This window comes from Cupressus sempervirens, chromosome 4 (assembly GCF_028749045.1).
Source record: "Cupressus sempervirens isolate cs-2001-9-10 chromosome 4, ASM2874904v1, whole genome shotgun sequence".
NCBI lineage: Eukaryota > Viridiplantae > Streptophyta > Pinopsida > Cupressales > Cupressaceae > Cupressus > Cupressus sempervirens.
Genome location: NC_143121.1, coordinates 289,361,002 through 289,386,958, shown reverse-complemented (window position 1 = coordinate 289,386,958; position 25,957 = coordinate 289,361,002). Strand labels below are relative to the sequence as shown.

General features: G+C 35.5%; 1 protein-coding gene across 4 annotated transcripts in view; it reads right to left on the bottom strand.

The window, feature by feature from the left end:
* Nucleotides 1–25,957, bottom strand: part of LOC149561136 (metal ion-binding protein) — a 195,121-nt gene that overhangs the window by 76,963 nt on the left and 92,201 nt on the right. For all 4 annotated transcript variants that reach the window (XR_016363776.1, XM_089824984.1, XM_089824985.1 and 1 more), the window contains exons 5-8: nucleotides 17,267–17,337; nucleotides 17,026–17,125; nucleotides 16,859–16,954; nucleotides 3,092–3,218 (exon numbers count right to left, since the gene is read on the bottom strand). Coding sequence is in view for 3 of the 4 variants with exons in the window: in XM_089824984.1 (XP_089681110.1) it covers nucleotides 3,092–3,218; nucleotides 16,859–16,954; nucleotides 17,026–17,125; nucleotides 17,267–17,337 (394 nt within the window). In the remaining variant the exon portion in view is untranslated. The remainder of the gene's footprint in view (nucleotides 1–3,091; nucleotides 3,219–16,858; nucleotides 16,955–17,025; nucleotides 17,126–17,266; nucleotides 17,338–25,957) is intronic.

The following is a 25,957-nucleotide window of genomic DNA, read 5'->3' as shown; positions in this document are numbered from 1 at the left end:
TGATGCCTTGTGAAAGAGCATCCAACTAAGAAATATGTGCCATAACATCATCTATGAAAGGCGAGACCTCAATCTCACTATCGACCATGTTAGCCTCCAATCTCAGAAAAGTTAGTTGTTGTGGCCTATCATATGCACCAATATAACCAATCTTGTCAATCCTGACTTTGCTCTAATCTTATCACCAACTTTTATTGTTTCCGAATTTGTGTCTAGTTTGTCCCCTTGACCTAAGGAGTTAAAGCGCAATTTGGACTAGTTTAGAATTGCGTATATATATTTGATACGTCGTGTCTTGATCATTAAATTGTGTACAGTTTATGTACATAGAACATTATAAAGTTGTATGTTATAATCTTCATTGTAGTTGACTTTGTTGCTCAAATAAGCTAAAGCACAGGACTTTTATCATTGAAGTATTGATTTTATCTATGAAGGCAGAAAATCTATAACTTCATTCTTACAAACCTCAAATACATTGTTAAAACCTTATACTATTCATTCAATTCAAACACTCAACATTCAGTTTCATTTTAATTGAGTTCAAGGACTTTGCCAACCGAAGAACTCTCCAAAGCTTAAATCCGCTATATAAAAGTCTTGAACCAAGTAGTCAGCGTTTGAGGTGAAGGTCTACCTACCTAGGTGTAGCGAGGCGTAAAGTGTAGGGGAATCCAGGTAATTCTCGTTCGTTCGCCAAAACTGATTGAGAGATCCTATCGGAGAAGTAACAAGCTCTTGGATTTCCAATCTGCAGTTTTAGGAACCAACAAATAATTAATCAAAAGTTGCTACTTGTTGTTGATGGTTGGCACTTTGACACCTTTATATATAGCATCATAATTACCTTCTAGTGACATCAATATGGTGGCAATATTGTTATGGTACTATCATTGTGACTATTTTAGAGATACATTGTAACCTTGTGATCAATTAATACATATTAGTGAGTTCTCTATACTTTATGCATATGTACTATTATATTCTACTTTCATTTTGTTATGTTTTGAATATCACCCAACGAGGCAAATAACATCCATCTAGGAAGAATGAAACATAATTTGACTAGCTGAAGGTGGATTGGGGCTTCATACCTAGGACAAATTATACATTGACAAAGACCAAATCCCTCCCACAAACTGGAACCTAAATGGTGCCTTTACCAACGGTATACTCTTCACCTCCTCTAAAGACTAATACTTAATCAGAGAAAAGCATCAACTCTATGAACCAATCCTACTGATGTGTGAAATGTCAAGAGGCACCAGAGTCAATATACCAGGTTGATAATCTCTCATGATTTAATGGGCATGCGGCCATGAACGCATAAGAGCCTAGAGGCACGCTCCTGATCAAAATGCATGGCTTCTTGGGCCCTCTGTAAGTCCCTCCCAGTGAAGATTCCCCCCAACCAACTGTTTCTTGCAATCTATCTTCGTGTGATCAAGCTTGTAACAATAATTTCACTTAACACTCTTCTTCTTTGAAGATGCCTAAGATTTGCCTAGTCCTTTCTACTAGGCAGACTAAGGTTTACATTTATTCTTGTCTAAGGCTTTGGCTAAGAAGGTCACTTGGTTAGTAGAGAATGAACTAGCATTGCTTCCATCTGTCCTATTGCAAAAGCTTTTTGTAGAGATCAAGAAACCTAAGATCAACGCTAGCAGAAGTGGTACTAAGCGTCACAATGAAATGTTCGTAGGATCAAGGCAAGCTTTTCAATGTAATCACTACCATAACTTCTTCAGGTTGTAACTGATGGAGAGTTCATGGGCCCACAAATATTTGCATAAACCTATTAGAGTGGAGTTGTCATTGCACTAAAGACAGATCTATCAATGCCCGATACAACCACTCAACTTATAGTGCATAGAAGGCAATTAAGCCCTTGTCACGAAAATTGAGGGAAGCATTGAACATTTTGCAAACAATCTTCTGCTCAACATTACCTGAGGGTCTCAGGATTCAAACATGTGACCAAGCTTTGATACCACTTGTTCAAGTGGGGTTGTCGTTGCCCAAGAGATTGATCTATCAAAGCCTGATACAACCACTCAACTTATAGTACACAAGAGGCATTTAAGGCCTTGTCATGAATCCCGAAGGGACCGCAAAACATTTTGCCAATAGAACCATCAACAACATCTTGCATGCCCTCCATCTAAATAATTACCCCCAACGAGCCACTAATACTTTATTGTGTTGTGAGCAGGTTACTCTCTTCTGACCTTGCTTGATCTAGATCTGCATATGATTCAACTTCATCAATAAGGAAGCCCAAGTACTTCACAAAAGTTTGTCTACAGGACTTCTTTGCTATAAACCAATTGTGTCAAAGTGGATTAAGAACTGTTGCCCCATGTTCACGAATAAGTTAAAGACAATTTCTGATTCTAACATTACAACAAAATGTCTTTGAGTCAGTTTTATATTTTAGAAAACCTATAAATTTGTTAATCCTATAGGTTTGTTTGATAAATAAAAGTATTCTTGATTACAATCCTTACACATCTAGTGCACAATTGTTTATTGACTATTTCAATATAAATCAGTTTACGCAAAGCTTCTTGCTGTGAGCAATAGCAGAGTAAATTCATATCTGTAATTTTATAATTAATATTCCAGTTATTATCATGCCAAATGGCTAATTCAAAAGGAAAGAAAACTGCACTTCACCATATTACAAACTTTACTTGTGCAGAGAAAACGGAAATGAAGACTGTGCAGATCTGTTTATCTCAAGAAACTTGTGAGGGTATGTTCATTTGCTTGCATTCCATATACCCAGATACTATGGTGTAGATAAAAACGGGACAACACATGTTTGTGAAAGTTTTTATCACAACTTTTCTAACACAGTCTAGCAGCAATCGTTTTAGGCATAATCTTGCAATTGCATAGACTCGGTGGTTTTGTTGATTCTTGCATATAATGGCATGTTTTCAAAAAAGAGTATCTATGCCATAATACAGAATCTGTTACTATTTCTTAAAATTTAAAACAGCCACAAGACTAACAAAATCAAGAGTAAATGTCCCATGACTCATTTTCTGCTACAAAGGAATTTTTTAAAGAAGAATCAGATCTTTACCCGATGCTCCACTACGGTGGAGGTAAACCAATGTGCCAATAACCATCCCAGTAGTTGTCCGCCCTCGGCCCATTTGACAATTGAACATAATTTCTGTATTGATATCTGCTTGTAAAACTCTATGCACCTATTTCAGGTAGAAGAACATTAGAAATTGCAATAAATACAAAAATAATGATATATAATTATATTGCAAGTTGTTTAAAACATAAGTGCAAAGAATTCTATGGTAAAGAAACATCATTCATAACATAATAATCTTGTGATTTGAGAACCATATTTGAACCTTGTTCTTTTATTGACAAGCAAGCTACATAGCATACAAGTTTCTCCAAATGAAAATTGTATGTCCTTTTTCCAATAAAACAAATTCGGGAACCTATTAGGAAAGTTTTGCAAAGAATATGGAACATGGGAATTGTGCAAACATTATCTCCCAACAAGAGCTTTTCATTTTTTAGTTTCTATTCTGCTCTGTATCTCTCACCAAATGTAAGAATTACATGAGTGGAGTGTTAAAAGATTGTAGCTTCAGTTGAATTGGATCACCCTTAGATCTTTCTGTATATGCACTTTGTATAGATTAAATATATATATTCACATATACAACATTTCTATATACTACCACATCATTCTTATACACACACACACACACACACACACACACATATATATATAACTCATTAAATGAAATATGTATCAGGCTTCCTTATTAATACCGATCACTTTGTATAAACAAGTTTTTGTCAAAGTCTATTAGTCACTTAAGACTATCGGGCACAGATGGTTATACAGACCATTGGCCATGCCACATAGGGACATGACCCTATGTGTCAATAGCCACGTAGAGTCATGTCTCTACATTACATGACTGCCACCCCCCCCCCCCCCCCCCCCCACCTTCTCTCTCTCTCTCTCTCTCTCTCTCTCTCTCTCTCTATATATATATATATATATGTGTGTGTGTGTGTGTGTGTGTGTCTGCCGCGATGGAAATTAGATCAATCACAATGGCAATCTGAAGTACATCAGCAGCAGTATCAATTCTCTGTTCAAACAGCGATAAGCAAGGTTGAAGTACTTGCTATACACTTTAGTTTGTCAGTTCAAATAAGATCTGACACTTTATCACAATCTTGAATAACTTGTTCACTGTTACAAATGCATATATTCATCATTTCAGTATTATTCTACATTGAATCTATCAAATATATTATTTTCAGAAATAGTGAAACTACTCTATCAGAGATCTTGTGATCATTTACATGGTATCAGAGCCTAACTGATAGAACATCACAGTCAGTTTCAAATCTATTAAATTATCTTCAATCTAAAACAATGGTGAATCATGTAAGATTAGAAGACAGACTTGAAGGGGCCTCCAACTCTGCATCATGGAAAATACGAGTCATGATCATTCTTCAAGAAATGGAATTAAAAGAATACGTAGCAGAAAATAAGTCTATGCCTTTAAATGATCTAGACAAAACAACATGGAAAAGACATAATAATAAACCCATGAAAATCGTCATAGACTCTATCAAAGACCATATACTTCCTTTAATATCAAGTCTCAAAACTGCCTATAAGATGTTCTCCACCATCAAAAAAACATTCGAGATTAATAATACTAGCAGACCACTCACATTAAAACAACTAATACTTTTCATAAAAAGTGAACAATGGAGAGTCTATTACATCTTATTTTTAAGAATCATAGAGTTAAAATATCAACTCGCATCTATTGGAAATCGGGTAGATGATAAAGAACTCCGTATTATAGCCCTGAAATAACTACCCTTATCTTAAGAATCTTTATTCGTGGACTAAGCTCTCGACTTGAACTACCCAATTTTGAGCAACTCAAAAACAACTGCACTCAAGAAGAGTCAAGATTAATTACAAGAGGAATCAGTCCAAATCAAGAGGGAGAAATTCAAGCTCTTCAAACCAATACCACTAATAAGGGAAAGAAAGGTCAATTCAAAAGAAAAAGAGGAAAGGGAGTTCATCAAAACAACAAGGAATTCAACAAAACATACAAGAAAAGAGACTGGTCCAAAGTACAATGCTTCAAATGTGACAAATTCAGTCACACTCATAAATTCTGCCCAGAAGGGAAGAAAAATCAAGTAGCCCTAGCAGAAGTTAACAATCAAAAGGATGAAAATTTGGCATTCTATTTAGCCCTCTCAAGTGAACTAAACTCCAAAAAAAACACATGGATAATAGACAGTGGAGCCTCTCTCCATATAACTGGTTTTAAAGACAAATTTGAAACCTTTGAAGGATACTCCTATGAAGAAGTAACTATTGGGGATAATTCTACATATCTGGTTAAAGGAATTGGATCATGCTCAATAGAACTAAAATCAAGAATCACTATTCAACTAAAGAATGTATTGTTTGTACCCGACATAAAAAGAAACTTAGTCTCAATCTCTAGCCTTGCAAATTAAGGGTATCGAATCACATTTGATGAAGATAAAGTACTGTCCTGGCCCAAGAGCTCCAACATCAAGAATGCAATAACCATTAGTTTCAGAGATGGAACATTGTACAATCTCTATAACCATCAAAATCTAGCCCTAAATCATGAAATCTCAAATACTAATGAAATCAAGCATAGAAGACTTGGACATCTTCATTTTCATGCCATACTATCCACAAGAAAAATTGTAATCGGGTTACCTAGTTTAAAACCTGATCACTCTGGAACTTGCAAAGAATGTGCATTAGGTAAAAATATAAAAGGGTCCTTTCCCAAAAGTGAACGGAGATCCAAAGCTCCACTTGAACTTATTTGCACTAACCTGTGTGGTCCTATGTCTGTACCTTCTCTAAGCGGATGTCTATATTATGTAATTTTTATAGATGATTTCTCTAGGAAAACTTGAATTTACTTCCTTAAACTTAAGGAATCAAATGAAGTATTATCCAAATTCAAAGAGTTTAAAGCTCTAGTTGAAAACCAAACTAGGAAGAAAATCTAAACTCTAAGATCCGACGATAGGGTGAACACATTACAAAAAACTTAAAAGAGTTATGCATCTCTATTGGGATTAAGAGGGAGTTTTATGTACGATATAATCCTCAACAGAATGGAGTTGCAGAAAGGAAAAATAGATCTATTATAGAATCTGACAAAGCCATGATGCATGACCAACATCTCCACACCTCATTCTGGGTTGAAGCTTCTAACACTGTAGTTTACATCCAAAATAGATGCCCTCACTCAATATTAGAGAAAATAACCCCTAAAGAAGTATTCACAGGAAAGAAGCCAAACTTAAGTCATCCAAGAATCTTTGGATGTCCTATATAAATTCATATACCCAAGGAAAAGAGAACTAAACTAGAACAATCATGGAAGAAAGGCATTTTGTAGGATACAGTGAATCATCCAAAGGTTACAGGATTTACATCTTTGGTCAAAGAACTATTGAAATCAGCAAAGATGTAAAATTTGAAGAAGACATTGCTTTTAATATCTCAAAAAACGATGATGAATCATACACAGAAACAACTACCAAATTAGATGAGAATCCTACAGTGGAAAATCAGAGGGAGTATGAATTTAGAAGTCATGCATTTCCAAGTTTGAATATAGAAAATATTGAAAACCCTAACAATAAAAAGAGCCCACTTTGGACAAGGTAAATTATAGAAGAAAATCAAGTAGAACCTGATGAAGTATTCAGAGATAGAAAGAGAACAAGGAGCCATTCATGCTATGTTGAATAGATATCTGAACTCATCAAAACGGAACCTACAAGTGTTGAAGAAGCATTATCATGTCAACCTTGGAAAGATTCAATGATTGAAGAATATCAATCCATACTAAAAAATGATGTATGGGATGTTGTACCTAGACCTAAAGATAAATCAGTTGTCTCCTCCAAATGGTTATTCAAAATCAAGCATGCACTAGATGGTAGTATTGAAAAATACAAAGCCAGATTTGTAGCTCACGGATTTTCACAAAAAGAAGGAATAGATTACGAAGAAACCTTTGCTCCATTCGCTCGTCACACTTCTGTCAAAACCATCATAGCCATTGCATCTTCCAAAGGGTGGAAGATACACCAAATGGATATTAAAACTGCATTTCTAAATGGTGTAATCAAAGAAGTATACATTGAACCACCAAAAGGATTTGTCACCCATGACAAAAATTCCTATGTATGTAAACTGAAGAAAGCACTATATGGTCTTAAACAAGCCCCCAAGGCATGGTACGAAAGAATAGATAGTTATATTTTTTTTATTAGAATAGTGTAAAAACTGATTACAATAGGTTCATCATGAACTGTTCATCATAAAAGAGAAGGAAACTTTTAGAGTATCATACTTTAAAACTACTAGATCACCACTATACATGACTAATAGGGTAGTCAACCCATTTAACCCACTTGAAAAGGAAACAAAATAGTATAAGATTTACACTGCATATCAAAATGATTTATATAATTTTGTTTATCAAAATCAAACATGCTATTGATTTATATATGGGCCCCAATCATCATTAGAATCTAACGCTTGCAAGAAGGCTTCATCAAACAATTCATCATTCCATCCTGCTAGAACAAAATCATTAGTCAGCTCAACCTCTTCACCATCAGTAACATTTGGAACAGGTTGTTGGGTACTAGTGGAAATGTGCAGATCCTCCATCATCCTTTCAATGTTTAATATCATTCGGGTCCAACATATCCTTGAATTGGTCAAGGTACTTGAAAGACTTGACCTCGTCTTTATGGATAAGTAGCATGCCATCCCTGATCAATGTCATAAATTGAACCATAGAAATTTCCAACGAAAGTGACACCTGAGACATGATGGAAAAATATGTGAGTTTACAATTATTCTAAGTAAGTCCTCTATCCTTCTGCAGAAAGACCTCTTCATTTCTCACTTTCCAAAGGAACCATAAAATCTCACATGTAAGAACAGACCAAAAAGAGTTAAGCTTAGAGTCAAAAGCTTCAACATATCCAACTAAAATTTCACTACATGAAAGACCTGGTTTTGAATTCCATACAATGGGATTGCCTAAAAAAATTGACCAAATCATAATAGCAAAATCACACTGAAAAAACATGTTCAAAAGACTCAACTACATCACAAACTTTCCAATGAGCAGGAATGCGACCTAAAGACTCCAGGTTAGATCAGATACAAGCATATTATATAACTATTTTACTGTTACTTCAATTAATCATTGTTCCATCTCTCCACAACAATTGTTTGAAAAAACTATCAAAGTCAATAGCCTTGGAGAAGTTACATGTACCAAGTGCCTTGCAAATTGATGTATATGTTTTCTTCTGAGTCTGTGTGATACAATACCTAGTTCTAAATTCATCCCATGTACCCATCCGATTAACAATCATTGAGTCACTGATTAAAGACACTCCCAACACATTCCAATGTTTTGCTAAGAAACTTTGTGTAAGTGCCAAAGGTTTTCCATTTAGGTATAGACCCCACCAAATTGATTTGTCTGTGACAACATAAGATGGAGAAGAGCCAACAACAGCTCTAACTCGTAAGAATATCCTTGAATGGGTCTGAGCCTTCCACAAGGTAGCAAAAACATTAGAGCCAAAAACCTTGATCTTAAAGTCACCTATACTAAATCATAGAATGGAATGTTCATCCAACTTTCATCTTTGGAGATAATAGAACATTGAATGTTATTTCTAATTAGGACTTTCCAAGGTTCATTACCATAAATGGCCTTAAGAATCCACTTAGAAGCAAGGGCAATAGCAAGGTTTTTGAGGTCCTTCAAGCCCAGTCCACCATACTGCTTAGGTTTACAGTACCACTACCAATTCACACAGTGTCTTTTTTTTGTTTCCCATCCCATCAGACCATAGAAAGTCTCTCAAAAAAAGTCAATTTTATCCATTTTTTTATTCGCCATCAACCAAGCGGAAGCAAAGTAAAGATGATGAGATAACAAAACTTTCTGAAAAACTTGTACCCTTCTTGCCACGAAGAGATAGTGAGTCAACCATTTAACATGTTTCTTTTTAATTTTATCAAAGACCTACTCACTTCAGTAGAAGGATTAACAGAAAAAGGAATACCAAGGTATCTGATAATCTCATTAAGGCTTTTCCATTGCCAAGACATCAACAGTACCCAATTAGGACGAGATTCAAACCAACCTAGAACTGAGGATTTATGAGGAGCAATTTTGGCACCTGAGGCTAAATAGAAGAAGTCAAGTCTATCCAAGTTGTTATGAAGATTCATCTCCTCAAGTTCTAAGAATAAAGCAATGTCATCAGCAAACTGAGAATTTAGTAAAGTATCATTGTTAGGAAGGAGGAGACCTTTAACAGGAGGACCAAGGGGGGGGCTCTAAGCAGATAAAATAGAGCATCAGCAGCAATCACAAATAGGGAAGGGGCAATGGGGCAACCTTACCTGATTGATCTCCCAAGAGGAATAGGCCTGGTAAGATTGCCATTCACAGCTATGACATAAACAATATCTTTATCCAACAACAAAAATAATCAAAAAATCCAAAAGCTTGCAATATCCCAATAACAAAAGGCCATTCAATTCTATCATAGACTTTTTAAAAATCACGTAAGAACATAGCCACATTCTGATTGCTCTCCTTAGCTCAATGCATTGCTTCCCAACTAGTTATTAAATATTCCAATATATATATGCCCTTAATGAAGCATGTTTATGTAATTGAGATAAACCTATTGAGAAAATTCAATTCTTTTAGCTAGCTGTTTTCCAATGATCTTATAAGAAATGTTCAATAATGTTATTGGCCTCTAGTTTTTTATTTCAGCTTTATCACCATTCTTTGGGAGCAATTTGATCATGCCTTTATTAATGTTTTTACCCAAGAATCCTCTACTAAATAAGTCTTCATAGAGTGCCAATAAATCAATTGGTTAGTTTTGTAGAATTCCGCAGAAAGACCATCACATCCTCGTGATTTGTCATTGGCTAAAGAGTTAATAGCCCACTTAACTTCTTCCAAAGTAATAGGATTATTTACTCTGTTACTATCTTCTTCTGACACTTTTATGCGAATCAATTGAAGAAATTTGCTGCCTCATAATTAGCATCAAACATCTCAAATGAAAAACGCTGAGAATAATAATCAAAGAAGGTTGACTGTATTAACTCTGGGTCCGAAGAATTTCGACTATTAATATGAATGTGTTCAATGAATTCCCTTTTATTCTTCGCCTTGATAATATTGAAGAAGTATGTAGACCCCCTATCTCCTTCCAAATTCCAATTCAGTTTGGATCTAGCTCTCTGACCTTGGATCTTATAATTTTGAATCTTCCTTAAGGAGTGTTTAGTCTTAATCAAATCAGCTTCTAACTCCAAATCCTGAATTTTGATCTAGAGGTCTTTCTCTATTAGGTTAAGATTAGTACGTGCCTTAGTTTCTTCACCATTTAAATCCATACCTTTTTTTTACAAATAATCTGAAAAATCTTTTGCTAGACAACAACTAGTCCTTCCCACATTTCTCTTGGTTGAACACCACCACCAACCATCTTATAAATACTAGTGACCTGCATGAGAGCACCAATTGTATCCTGGTCTCTAAGAAGAGAAAAATTAAGTTTAAAGGGCTTGTTGACAATCACCCTAGAAACTGGAATCTCACTTTGCAACCCAATCCTTGCAGAGATAGGGGAATGAATGATCAGAGAGAGAAGCAGGAGTAACTATGATAGGTGAGTGACCAAGATTAGAGTAAAAACAAAGAGCAAAGTTTGCATAGATTCTATCCAATCTACAATAAACCCTTTGAGAGCCCTTTTGATCATTGCACCAAGTGTACCAAATATCTTGAAATTCAGATTTTCTTTTTTCTAAAGGATCTAACACATTAAACTTCCTATTAAATTTGTTCCAGAAGAATAACTCATTGCCTTTCCAATTGAAAGAGTTACCTCCTATTTTATCCTCCCTATGTTCCACCATATTATAAATCACCAATAAAGATCCACCTAGTGTTAGGAAATATGGTTGTAGCCCATTCCCATAGTGATGCTCTATCTCTATAGTCATTAGGTGCATAAAAGTTACACAACCCAAAACTCTGACCATCTTTACTGAATACAATCCACAATGCCCTATGACAAGGAGAAACTCCTCTACTAACTATATAATCCAGCCAATAACTAAAACCCAACTACTTTAATCTCTTGTAAACAATTAAAATCTTTTTGTGTAAGCTTACTGCACCATCTTCTAACAATGTATTTTCTATCATTCATCTCCAATCCTCTAACATTCTAGTTATGGACGCTGATCATGTTCATGATTTTTAGAGTTGTTCTTTCCATTGTTATAAAGTCTATTAAAGCAATCAATGATATCTCATCGTCTATTTTTATAACCATTACAATTGGTTAATATCTAGTTATCATTGCCCTTTCTTTTCTTATTTCTTTTATTGGTGACTTCAACAAAAGGGGCCTCAGTCCTATTCTTGTCTGGAGAAATTTCCATCCCTGAAGGCTTTGAACCATTCAACTGCATACTCTTATCAATCAAAGAGTGATTGGCAATCTTAACCAGCTCTGCCCTCTCAGCTAGAGATTTAAGAGCAAGTTGTTCAGCATTAAGTTTAATGGGGGTTTCAAACAATGGCACTGGATCAACACTTTCTTCTGGACAGGTAAAGGATTTTAACCGGTTAGAACCACTTGGGATGATCTTAGAACTAGAGATGGGATCATTAGTAGGAATTAGCTCAATATCATAAAGAGGGTTAACAATAGTGTCAAATTCCTTTTCTAAAACAGAATTAGAAATTTTATTTTTATCATTCTCCATAGGCTCATCCATCCCCGGAACGTTACCAAAGTTACCTGAGGATGGTGCTGAGGATTTCTCTGTTTCAAAACTAGATGCTTTATTAGCATTATCTTTAGAAATCTCAAACTTAGCAGTTTGGGCTCTAGATAAATCTAGACAGTCATTTCTTGCCTGTCAATTCCTTTTCCAGTGAAAACAAACACATAGATTACCAAGTCGAGAGACTTTCCATGAAAAAGCTTCAAAATCAACAGTAAGGGAGATATTATCAGGGAATACATTTCCAAGTTCAAGAGCTACCAGAACCCTAGCATTTAAATGTGGGAGGGTAGTCTTAGATTGCTCTATCTGCAAAACCGAGCCAATAGGCTTCAATAGCTGATGGATAAAGGGCCAAAATTCAACATTCAAGTTCTCAATTTCTACCCAATTAAGGGAAGCGCTAACAGAAACTTCTTCCACATTCCCATTCGGCGACCATGGGAAGGCTCTGAATAGAGATTTACCCACATTCCAAAATTTCTTGTTAAGGATTCTTTCTTGCATACTATGAGTCTTAACAAATACGACAAGGAACCCTCTTTGAACCATTCTACAGAAAGTAACATGAATCCCATGTTTCTTACCCCAAGCATTTACAACCCATTCATCAAAAAACTTTTAGGAAGCTAGGAACCCTTTATCTAAGCACGCAAAGAAAACTACAACATTTCTTAACCAAGATTGTTCTGTTCTAATAGCTCTTACCATATCTTCATTCGGCAAGAGAGAGAGGGTCTTCAGCTTATGGGGCGGGATCTTAACTTCCTCCTTTCCTCCACTGTCGCCAAATTCAAAATTGCCTCCATCCCTAAGTCTATCTCCATTGGTTGTGGGTTCGTCATTTCAGTTTCCATCCACAGTGACTATGCAAATCTTGCTAGAAAAGAAGGCTGACGGTGGGCAAGAAGTTGAAATCTTCTCCACCACTGCCTTATACGAAGGTTTCTCATGCAAACCCTTTTGCTAAACCTGAGAATTATCCTGGTCATGGGTGTTGTTCAAATCCTCATCCACTTTCATCATTTCTTCAAATGTCTCTCCTCCACCATCAATCATGATTGCCTCCCCTTGGTCTCTCATGAGTGATCCTGGGTGGGTAAATAATGGTGGGGTAAGGTTTACCTATTATTAACAAAGAAGCCCAAACTACACAACCCCAAAACCACTAAGGGATAATCAATAAAGCTCACAGACAAAGAAAACATGTACCAAAAGCAAATAAAACAATGAAAAGCAAGGCACGAAGTGAGACAAAAGGGTCGAGAAACACGTTGCAAGGTACGAGAGCCGATGCACATAGATGTCTAGCTTTCGTACGCAGTTGCAGAGTGATTTTTTCCCTCTCACCACAGACAGTTATCTTTCAAAATTAAGATACTCCAAAAATGAAGCTTATCCTAACATATATTTCAAAATAGTTGATGGTGGTATGATTATTCTTGTATTATATGTTGATGAGTTACTAATAACAAGTGAAGAACATCTTATAGCAAAATGCAAATAGGATCTGGCAGCTGAATTCGACATGAAAGATCTGGGACTTCTCAACTACTTCCTAGGCCTAGAAGTATGGCAAATGAAGAGCTACATCTTTCTAAATCAAGGAAAATACATCGTTGACATTCTGAAAAAGTTTGGAGTGATGGACTACAAACCCTTAACTACTCCTATGGAAGCAAATCTACACAAACTGAAGAATGATGGATTTGAATCAGAACCCATTGATCCCACTTACTACAAGCAAATTATTGGATCACTAATTTACTTGGTGAGCACTTGTCCTAATATCTGTATGTAATCAATGCCTTAAGTCAATTCATGTGCGAACCAAAGAAGATCCATCTTATGGCAGCCAAGCACATCTTACGATACTTGCGCAGTACAATTTGACTGGGTCTCAAGTATAATCAAGTTGGGATTAACCTTCATGGATATTATGATTTTGCTTGGGCTAGGAGCACTGCTGATTGTAAAAGTACGACACGATGTTGTTTGAGTCTTGGTTCAACATAAAACAATCATCAGTCGCCTTAAGTTCCACTCAGGCAAAATACAGAGCTCCTTTCATGGGAGTCAAAGAAGCAGTATGGTTAAGAAAATTGCTAGTTGGATTGTTCAAGAAACCTTTGAAGCCAATGGTTATGCATTGCAACAATCAAAGTTGCATCAAATTGTTTGTGAATCCAGTTTTCCACAATCGATCAAAGCATATTGAAATCCCTTACCATTATGTTAGAGATATGGTAGATCGAGATGTACTCGAGCTAGAATACATAAGCACAAATGAACAAACAGCTGATATACTCACTAAACTTCTATCAAAACTTAAATTGGAGTATTTCAAAGGTAAACTTAGGATGGTTCAACTATGATTGTAACTACTGAAATCAAATCTCAATTTTTGTAATATATATGTATATTCATATAAGTTCTTGATGAAAAATGTTATTATCTTATAGTTGCATATGGTATGTCATGAAAGGTGACAATCTTTCATTGACATATATAAATAGATGGTAACCATTGTAAGGTGACAATCTTATAAATGGTGGACTTGTTGTCGTGACAGACTTAAATTGTTGTTCTGGAGAACTGGAAGTCATGATACCAAGCATATTATGATCAGACATCATTAAGTTGTTGTCCCAGACTGCCGAAGATCATGATAGAGTTCATGACACTGTGATTTTTGTTATCTGGTAGACTAATTTAAATTGCTGTCCTGTAGTGTCGGAAATCAGATAATCTATTCTCCTGATAGGTATCAATGAAGTTGATACTAGTGCACATATCAAAAGAATATGAGAAATTTTGGGTGACTCTCTTCTCCCTTGCTAAGAGGGAGTGTTAAAAGATTGTAGCTTCAGTCAAATTGGATCACCCTTTGCTCTTTCTGTATATGCACTTTGTATAGATGAAATACATATATTCACATATACAACATTTCTATATAGTGCCATATCATTCTTTTATATATATATAACTCATTAAATGCAATATGTATCTGCCTTTCTTATTAATACAGATCACTTTGTCTAAACAAGTTTTTGTCAAAGTCGATTAGTCACTTAAGACTATCGTGCACGAATGGTTATACAGACCATTGGCCATGTCACATAGGGACATGACCCTACGTGGCAATAGCCACGTAGAGTCATAACTTAAGGTGACATGACTGCCACCCTCACATATATATCTCTGCCGCGATGGAAATTAGATCAATCACAACAGCAATTTGAAGTACATCAGCAGCAGTATCAATTCTCTGTTCAAACAGCAATAAGGAAGGTTGAAGTACTTCCTATATATTTTAGTCTGTCAGTTCGAAATAAGATCTGACACTGATCAAAATCTTGAATAAATTGTTCACTGTTACAAATAAATATATTTATCTTTTCAGTATTATTCTACGTTGACTCTGTCATATATATTGTTATCAGAAATAGTGAAACTACTCTATCAGAGATCTTGTGATCATTTACATGGAGCTCAATCTGAAAAAGCTAGAATGCTTACAAAACAGCCACCAAAGAAGTTCACCTTCAAGCGATATGAGGATTGAAAAATACAAATAACAAATGGCTAAGATGCTAATAGATGGGCTTGTTCTATGAGTTCTCAGTGTAGGGCATGATGATACATTTATGCATTGTGAAAATGGCATTTCTTGCCAACTCTAACTTTACTTGTATTCAGCAATACAACAGTTGTAGCATGCCAGCTTGCCTCTGGCAGTCCTTGTAAACTAAACAAGTTATCCTATATCTGAAACAAGATAATCCTTAATTTTTGCTATGACTATGACGATGTGGAGATTTGCAAGGGATATATATTTTGTAGATTTTATGATCATGATTCATTATTTGGCCTATTACTTGCCTAGACTTATCGTTTGATTGGGGTTTGTGGGCAACACCCCTTGTGGAGGTCTAAGGTCAACACCCACAGATAGGTCAAAGGGCAATGCCCCTCGAAAGGTCCAGAGGCAGCACCCTCAGTGTTCTCTGTAGTTATACAAGGCAGGATCAGGGGGTGGAGCTCTCACCAACAAGTCCACAATAAGAACTTGAAAAACCACATAAAGTCTCATGGCACTCACCATTTTCATAATTTTTCTGTAAATTCTAGATAGGCATGTCACAAACTAAAAAAGCATTGAAAAGTTGTAAGCATTGGAATGTCAGATGAATGATTTTTAAAAAAATCTTATTATCCCTATTTTTTTAATTTTGCCCAAGTCTGATCTACAAGACTCATTGAGTCTTGCAACTCTATAAGACTCGTGAGCAAATCTTGAGTACCCAGGACTCGTTTGGCCTAGCTTATCTCAGAACTCGTTAAGTCTAAGTGAGTCCAAGAAAGTCCTATAACTATGGTTTATAGTGAAAGTAAACAATGTATACCTAGGTCAAACAATATCATCATATCACATGGTTTATAGTGAAGATAGTGTTAGCTAGCAGATATTCAGAAGTACATTCAGTATTTTGTTTCTTTCTTAGACAGAATGAACCTATTGAGGGAAACTGAGCAGCCAGAGCCAATGGCACTTCCACAAATATCTCAAGGAATGTCAATCCCCTTAAAAGGTCAAGGCAATTCCTCACCCGAAAAAGTCAAAGGGCTAACATAGTTGTGCACCTACAATAAAGTTTCAAATGCACGCATCTTATATTTGAGGAAGTCCATGCACAGTTGCATAAATTTAGCATAAATAATTGTTCTTCCTCTGATGCACGGTGGAATCATATTTTAGATCTGACTTAAGTTATAAAACCAATGCATTTATAGAAAAGTATCAAGTAACTCCTGGAACAAGATGTTAAACAACTACTGTAAACAACAGGTTACCCATCTATCTCATTATGGATTAGCCAAGATACAGCACAAAGGTGAAGAGAATACCAGCAAGTCAAAGTCTCGCTCTTTGGGTGATTTCTCATCTGTGATAGGAACTCGCTCGTAGTCAACAAAATAATCGTGTTGCAGTTCTAAATATACCTGAAAAAAGTATTGAAAGAGATCAGTTAAAGTCAAACGCAACAAATACAAGAAGCATTATTGATGTGTACCTCTAAAGGAGTCTGCACGGAGCCTCCACTAATTTGTTCCCATTGATCCACCATTTGACCATCTGGCAACTCATCCGTAACGAGAATTCTATTTCCATAACTGTCAAGGAAACAACCAAAGGAAATGCACCCAAAAAATAGCTTTCAAAAAAATTTCACATGTAGGACTACACATTAGAGCTATACAAAGCAATAAGATTCAGAAGGAATTCATTTAGTGTGCACAAGAAAAGAAAATTACCGTGTAGCTTCGTGTAGTATGTCCTCTTTCAAACGAGCTTCCATTTCTTCAACTCTAGCTCTATCAATTCCCTGATGAGGGGAAAAATGGCCAATAATGTCAATTAGAATATAGCATAAACACCTTACTTATATCTTTCTCTCAAAGACACTTAGTTTCTGTCTCTTACGTGCATAACAAATGAGGGGCTTAAAAAACTATAATACAAATAGATCTTAAGAAAAGAACAAAGACAATAATTTGCGATCGTGCAAAATGAACAAGGAATAGCTTGAAGAAACTCTCATATGACAGGTAAGGACCCACTTAGACTCTCAGTTTATTTGTTTATCCTCTATTTCAAGGCAACCAGAAAGAATGGAAGTATGGAAAGATGCTTTTGCATGCAATCACAACTTTTGCCTCATTACTCAACAGCATACATATTCCACTATGTTTTCTTCTTCCTATTAACCACACACAAATCCTCAGACTTCTTAAACAATAGTGCACGCCATTCAATAACTTGTTAAGAAGGTTTCAGTAAAGCATCAGCTATTCTCCTCTTTTCAAAATTATCACTCTTAAGACAATGCACCTGAGGTGTTTAAATCTACAAAAATTTACTAAAAATAACAAGCTCATCTTTATTCAGATAGGATCAATTAGCAAATCAGCTTTCAATTAGAATTAATATTAACAAAGACAAGAAAAAGGGCTCTAGTGCAATGTTGGGCTGTTGAAAATCTACCATCGCTATTAACTGCATGCTCAGCAAGTAAGGATATTGATATTTTTTTTAACTAATTACAAATTAAAACCCCCCAAAATTTCTTCAATAAGTATGCATGTATAGACATGGAACATGTGCTCAAATTATCATAAAATGAAAACTATAAGAAGCCATCACAAATTTATTTCTTAAAAGCTGCCTTTCATATCCTCATTTAATAAAAAGATGGTAAAATAACACAGAGATCATCTTGTTTTTACATACAACAAATGAGAAAAGTGATTAAATCTAACTATAATACCACAATCATTTTATGATAAGTTGCAAAGTGCAAAGGCCAAGTGTCATGAAGACACTTCAACAGGTAGAGGATTTAGAGAAAGCATATTCCTGATTTGGTTATGAATATTTCATGCATCACAATTAATCATATACATAAAAAAGGATCGAGAATTAAGATTCTAAAGTAGTAATTATATGGCAATTCCTAACATGCTTGTATAGAAGAGTCAACTCCTCCCTTCTAAGCATGTGGTACAACACTGTTTGAACTGATCCCTTCATCAATTTAGTTATCTAAAAATGTGTAGCATGTTATCATAAATCAATGTTGTTGTAGTCATATTAAACAAAGGAGATAAATGCTCCTTATATAGATTTATAAAGAAATGTTTCTCAAAGAAACAATTGTGAACTAAAGATAGAAATAGAAACTAACTAATAAACTAAAGACTAACTAAGATAAGCATTCAAGAAACATTATGATATTATAATACTCTCCCTTAATGGTCATTGTCTAATTGATATCTTTTGGTCACAAATTCTTCAAAACATTTTGTTGTCGGTAGATTTTGCATTGTGTAGCCGACAGGGTGTTGTCGTCGGTAAAGATTTTGTAGCTGACGGGTTCATGTCGTCGGTAAAGATTTGTAGCCGATGGATAGATAAGTATTGTTATGTAGCCGACAGATCCTTTCAGGAAGGTTCGGCGAGAAGTATTTATACCCCGTCTGGGATCATTGTAAATCATCTTATCATCAGTTATGTAATCTGTTGGCATATGTGAATAAAGGAGTATTGTTGTTGCTATTCTTGTTCATTGTCTGTGTGCAATTAATCAATTAATCTATGCGGTAAACACATTTTGCTATGGCTAAGACCCTTCCTAGATCTACAAAATGTTAATGACCAAGAAGCCAAAATTTGCCCATAAAAGAAATGCTTTACAACAAGAGACAAGAACTTGTCACTGACTCTACTACTGAGATGAGTTTGCCACTAACCCTCCCAAGATCAGCAAAACATCCGACTAGAAATCGTCACAAATTATCCAACCTAATGTTGGATAACGAAACTTCGCTTCCCTGGAGATAAAGACAAACATTGAGAACAGCTAGCACGATTTTGAGAAAAAATCAATAAACCCTCCAAACTTTGTAGATAAGCATGATGCTCCAAAACAAACTTCGAAAAGCCACATTTTTTAGGAGAAAAAACAACGAAAACCCAACACAAATTTTGAGGTGAAAGATTGATCAAAACCAAACATGATTTTTGAGGTGAAAAATCAATTAAAACTAGACAATACAAAACTTCATTCTTTTTAGGAAAAATGATAAAACCCACTAAATAATTTTTGAGGAAAAATTTATAGACCCACAAAGGAGTCCCATGCAACTTTGCACATTGCAAAAATAGAAATTTTTCAAAGGAGAATATTATGAAAATCCATCAAAAAAAATTTAAAGGGAAAAATTTATGAAACTGCACCAGAAATTTTTTAAGGGCAGCAAAACAAGAGACTTTGCATGATAAAGCAGCATATGCAACCCTCAACAATCAGAGACTTTTGCTGCAACCAAGAAATAGAGGGATCAAAACCCTTATCCAAGCTTGCAATTTCCAGTGAAATCCTCGAATACAAACCACAAAAGTTTCATAAAATATCTATAACAATTTATATTTCTAAAAATCAAAAAAACAAATATCTGAAAAAAATCTAGATTAGAAGAGGCTCGAATTTTCCTTAAAAAATCCACCAAATTTTATGAAAACCTATTGACCTACTCTGATACCATGTTATGGTAAATTGATGTTGTTGTAGTTAACAAAGGAGATAAAAGCTCCTTATATATATTTACAAAGATGATGTTTCTAAAAGAAACAATGTGAACTAAAGACAGAAATAGAAACTACCTAATAAACTAAAGACTAACTAAGATGACCATTACAGAAACATTATAATATTCTAATACAGCAAGGAATCAATATGATTTATTTTTCCATAAAGCTACGACTGATATAACCAACATCATGGAGAGAACAAGTATACCCCAATGACTAGAGTTAGCCCATTTCATGGCTCCAAAAATATCAGATCATTCTAAAAATGCATAAAACAAGTCTCAACTATTCCTCTTGATTGCATGGAAAAGCTAAGTTCAATTTCTTGGAAAAGCTAAATTTAGTAAGGATAGCCATTTTCTTGATGTGTGTTGGGTTTCTATTTCCTACTAATTGCGTTCAAGGACTCATCTTTCCATTAATTTAGAGAATCTATTAAACAAAGAAAAATATAAATGAAATTATGAGTGATCATGGGTCTAAGAAGCAGCATTTGTTTTAAGAAGAAGAAGAAAGGTAATTAGATTCAATAGTTGCTAAAAGAAAAAGGATGGGCAGCATCTTCTAGAAGAAAGAGGCATAAAAGAAGTCAAGAAAGTTGAATAAACAGGCATTATTGAAGATAATTTTATATGATTCTTTCTATTGTGGAGAAATATTGTGTTCTAATAGCCTGAAGAGGGAATCCCTCCAAGCTTAAAAAGTAAAGGATGAAAACTCTTTTCTTTCCTCACAGAGTTGGTGGACAAGAAATAGACTCAAGTAGATTTCCCGCAATGACTCCCACCGGCAACCCCTACGTTGACTCCCACTAGTTTCCTCGGGCAATCACCCCCATTGCCTTCGTCGTTTTTGTCACTACGATCTTGGCTGCCTATAGAGCCAGTGCTTTGTGTTTGCGAGTCTTGGTCATGCTTGTTTTGATTGCTTTGTAGGTCTTTGTGTTTGCTCCTGTCACTGGCATGGTTATTTTATTTCGTCCTAGTCTTCGTTTGTACTTGCTTTGCAGCTCTTCGCGCCTTCTTTTACTATTGTGGGTATCCCTCCTGCATCGTCATTTCTAGGTTTTCTTGTTGCTCACGTGTGGTTGTCTCTTGGTTCCGTTTCTTTGCTTGGTTTGCTATGTTTCTCTTGGCTTTTCTCAGGCAGTGTGACTGTTGTGTGGTGTAGTCTTTTGCCGCACTTTTTCTTGGCATCTAGTGCAAGCTCTTCCTGCTATTCGTGCAAGTGTGGTGTACAGCCGCACTTGTTTCTAGCCTTCTGTCGCAGCACTTGGTCATGCTTGTTTTGTTTGCTTTATAGGTCTTTGTGTTTGCTCCTGTCACTACCATGATCATTTCATTTCGTCCTAATCTTCATTTGTGCTTGCTTCGCAGCTCTTCTCGCCTTCTTTTACTGTTGTGGGTATCCCTTCTGCATCCTCATTATAGGTTTGCTTGTTGCTCAGGTGTGGGTGTCTCTTGGTTTTGTTTCTTTGCTTGGTCTGTTATGTTTCTCTTGGCTTTTCTCAAGTGGTGTGACTGTTGTGTGGTGTGGTCTTCTATTGCATTATTTTTTCTGGCATCTAGTGCAAGCTTTTTTATGTTATTTGTGCAAGTGTGGTATTCTGCCGCACTTGTTTATGGCCTTCTACCACAGTTATTTTCGAGATCCTCTTGTTGTACACAAGTGTTCTTCACCTGGTCACAGGCATCCCTCAGGTTCTTGTTCATATGTGTGTGTTGGGAGTTCATGGGTATGTTGTGATCTCCCTGGAGTTCATGTGTGTGTGTTGTGATCAGTTTGTTGGTACCTGTTGGATGGATATTTTGCAACGGATAGTTTTGGGTAAAAATGTAGTTGCAAAATAGGATGATCAACCACAACGTGTGAGACAGAGTCTCTCCTACCTTAAAGGGAAGGCTCCTCCTTCTCACCGTTGCTTGAATCAACTCAAGGTAAGCAAAAAGTCGAGAGATTTTTATAAAATGGGTGTTACCAATATCCTTTCTTCTTATCTTTCAAGAAAGAATCCAATTACTCGTGGACCAAGTAATGGGCAAGGTGAATCTATAACTACACTTCTATCAAGAGCTGAAAATAGTGATACCGATAAACCTTCACTGACTCAAAGGCTAGCTGAAAATGTACCAATTTGGCTCTAAGTCCGATTATTCTTCTATATGAAAAAGCTTTCCAATTAGGGCACAAAGACTCCTAAAAGTAAAAATAACTTAACTATTTTGCGAATTTAAGAAAGACGCTACAAACAAAGCTTCTAGCTCTGTATTTCCACAACTGCTCCCAGTCAAAGCTTCTAATTTGCTCTATCACAATTGCTTCCAGTCAAATTTTCGAATCCAATTGTTTCTTTTATTCACTTTTCTCCCAACTTTGTACTACACAATCAAATTTATGCTTGCACAAATGTGGCAGAGCTTTCTTGAATACAACAAAAGATGATTTTCACAATGAGGGGACACTCCTTTATAGAGGCACAGGAGTTGAGAAAAAGATGGAGGAAAAAGTAGGAGCAACTACATCAACTTTGACCTGATCTAATGAAGAGAAATTTTAGGGTTAGATGCAACTGCACGTGCAACTTGCATTACATGTAATTGCACATGTAAGTCGTATTACATGTAATTACACATTTTCATGTAATACATTCTCTTCAACTACAAACATGAAAGAAGAAGAAAGAAGACGGAAAAGATTGTACTTGACAATGCAATCCTGGATGATCATAGGATCGGAAGTTCTTGTACTTTGTACCGCTGCATTCACCTTGATAACCATGGTGTTGCATCTTTTGATAACCTCTGCCTTTGATGAATTGTCTGCTGTCATGTGGAAACTTGATGTGATCTAGCTTTTCTTGCTCAAGTTGTCGTGAATTCTCCTTTGTAGATTGGCACATTCTAGATTCTCTGACACTTTGAAAACCTTCTCAATGGTGTCCAAATGTACACTCGGAACAACTTTCCATCAGCACCTTTAACTGTTTTTTTTGAAGTGTTTGGTGCATGGGAATGTGTGCAAATGGAGATGTTGATTTCCAAAATGTAACTTAGGCTTTTCAAGTCGTTATTGCATGAAAAATGATTACAACCGCAACATGTAACAGGGAATGAAAGATGAGATGCAAAGCATGGAAAGATGCGAAAAATGTAAAAGCACGTATTTGCTCGTGCAGGTGCGAATGCATGTGGAGAGGCCAAATGGAATGAAGTTTGAGGGAAAATGAACTTTATAGTCGTCTTAGGCGAAAAGGTGGAGTCAAAGTGCATGAAAGATGAAAATGACATCTTTTTGACTTTTCAAAAAGTGACTTTTAATCAAAATCAGACCTTTGAGATGCAATCACACGTAAGGCATGTTGTGTAATCGTGTCGTGCGAATGGATGTGGAAAGTGAGATGAGTGAAAATGGAAGTGGAAAATGAGATTACATGCATGTGTGAATGATGAATGAGATAGAAAACATGTAATCGCATTCGTCAAATGAGAGGTGAGGTGTTGTGACACAAAAACAAAATGCAGAATGTGATGATGCTTTCGCATGAAGTGAAGCAGCAACAAGTTCTTGAGAAAGAACTTGTGACCTCCAAAATAGAGAAAACCGACAAGCAAGCACAACACAAAAACTCAAAAGAAAAGCGTAACTTTGGAAAGTGACTCAAACATGCCAAGATGCAAAACACTTCAACACTCAAATTCGAAATTGGAACTTGGGAAAGAACTGAAAACATAAAAATGAACAAATTCTTCATTTTTAAAGGAAAAATACACTTTCCATGGCATAAATTTCAACAAGTGGCAATCATCAAGCAATTATGTGCATAAAATCAGCAAGATAAGCACAATTAAATAGCAAGAAAGAAAAAGTCCACTTACATGAAGATTAAGTGCAAAAAATGAAGGAGAAATATGCTCCAATGTTGAACAATTCTCCAAAAATGTTTGAATCTTTCAACCTTTGCAAATTTGAATGGGATAAGACAGCAATCAAGAATAGCTGTTAAAAGATGCCAAAACGTGCCCTAAGATTGCTCCAAAAGCCAACGTTTTGAAATACATGTGCTTGGGACATTTTTAGCAAAAAACATTTTTCACCATGGTGCATGAGAAAATTGATTTGGTGTTTAAACCTCAAATCATGCACCAACATGCAATACAATAATCAAATAAAACCAAATCAATTTGGATTGGAGCAAAAACATGGATCAAAAATGGAGTTATTTGTTGATTTCTTCAAAAACGTGCCCTAGTTTTGAGCTTCCAAAAATGTTTTTGAGCTTGTTAGATCTATTTTAAAAGCGAGAAACCTCATTGCTAATCAAAAACGCCTCCAATGGAAAAAATCCCATGCAAATTCATCAAGAAAATCTCCATTTATAATCAAAATAGGGTTCTTGGAGGGCAAAGACATGTATTTCTTCAAAATTGGACCTTTTGGAGGCCAATATACATATTAAAACATGCTTTAGTTTAAAATCGGACCTTTTGGAGTCAATAGCATGTTTTAAAATGTGCAAACAAGGCAAATCGGACCTTTTCGAGTCAATAGCATATTTTAAAATGTTCAAACGAGCAAAATTGCACCTTTTGGAGGAGGATGCACATTTTACGTTACATCTCATATTTTGGATGTAAAGACATAAAAAATTAACTTTTGATGCATGGACATCAAAAAGGTCCACTTATGATAGCCTTTTGATGTAATGACATCAAAAAGGTCCACCAAGTTGAACTTTATATCCAGTGACATGTAAAATGTCCACTTTTGATGGATTTTACATGTAATTGCATATAAAATGTCCACTTTTTATAACTTAAAGTCATTTAATTCACTTAATTTCATAAAAATGCTACTAAATGGGTCATAAGCAATATCTATATATCATATTTAAAAATATAACATATAAACATCATTTAAAAAGTAACATTTAAATGAGCATTTGATATAAAAATCAAAAGTTAAAATGGAACTATATAGTTTTATAGTCACTTTAAGTGAAAAATTAGAAAGTAACTAAACTTAAAATTATAACATAAAGTGCACTATAGTCACTTTAAGTGAAAAATTTAAAGTTAAAGTAACTTAAAAAAAAACAAAAAGTGAATATAAGTTATATTTATCAAAAACTGGAAGTCAAATTAAAAATATAAAATCATATTTTTAATTCGTGTTGTTGCACCAATAAGGTCCACTTTTGAGATACTAAAACGGGCATATCTCTTGACTGACAACTCCGATTGAGCTCTAGGCTAAACTGAACCGAAGGGAAAAGCGAAAGGCATGACATGAGCAAAACCAAAGGACTAAAAACCAACAAACGCAAACTCAAAAGCAAGGAAAAGAACAATGAAGGCTTCAAAAATCAAGCAAAGGCTCAATAGAAAGCAAAATGAAAAAGACTTGACAAAAGCCTTCAACAAAACAATTTGATATACGAACTGAAATTGATCGATTGATCAGCATCAAATAATTGAATATCAAATTCAACTTAGAGAGACACGAAACTAGCTTGGAAAAGTTTCGTGTTGTTACCAACATTTTGTGGTGAGAAAATGTAAGACAACACTACCCAAAACCACAGATTGGAAATCCAAGAGCTTGTCGATTCTCCAATAGCATTCCACAATCAATTTTGGCCAACGAACGGGAATGACTTCAATTCCCCTACACTTTAGGCTCTGCTACACCCAGGTGGGTAGACCTTCACCTCAAACTCTAACTCCTTGATTCAAGGCTTTTCTATAGACAATTTAAGCTTTTGTGAGTTCTTCAGTTGACAAAAATCTTGAACTCGATCAATATAAAGTTGAATGTTGAATGTTTAAACTGAATGAATGTTTTGTCTAATATTTGTA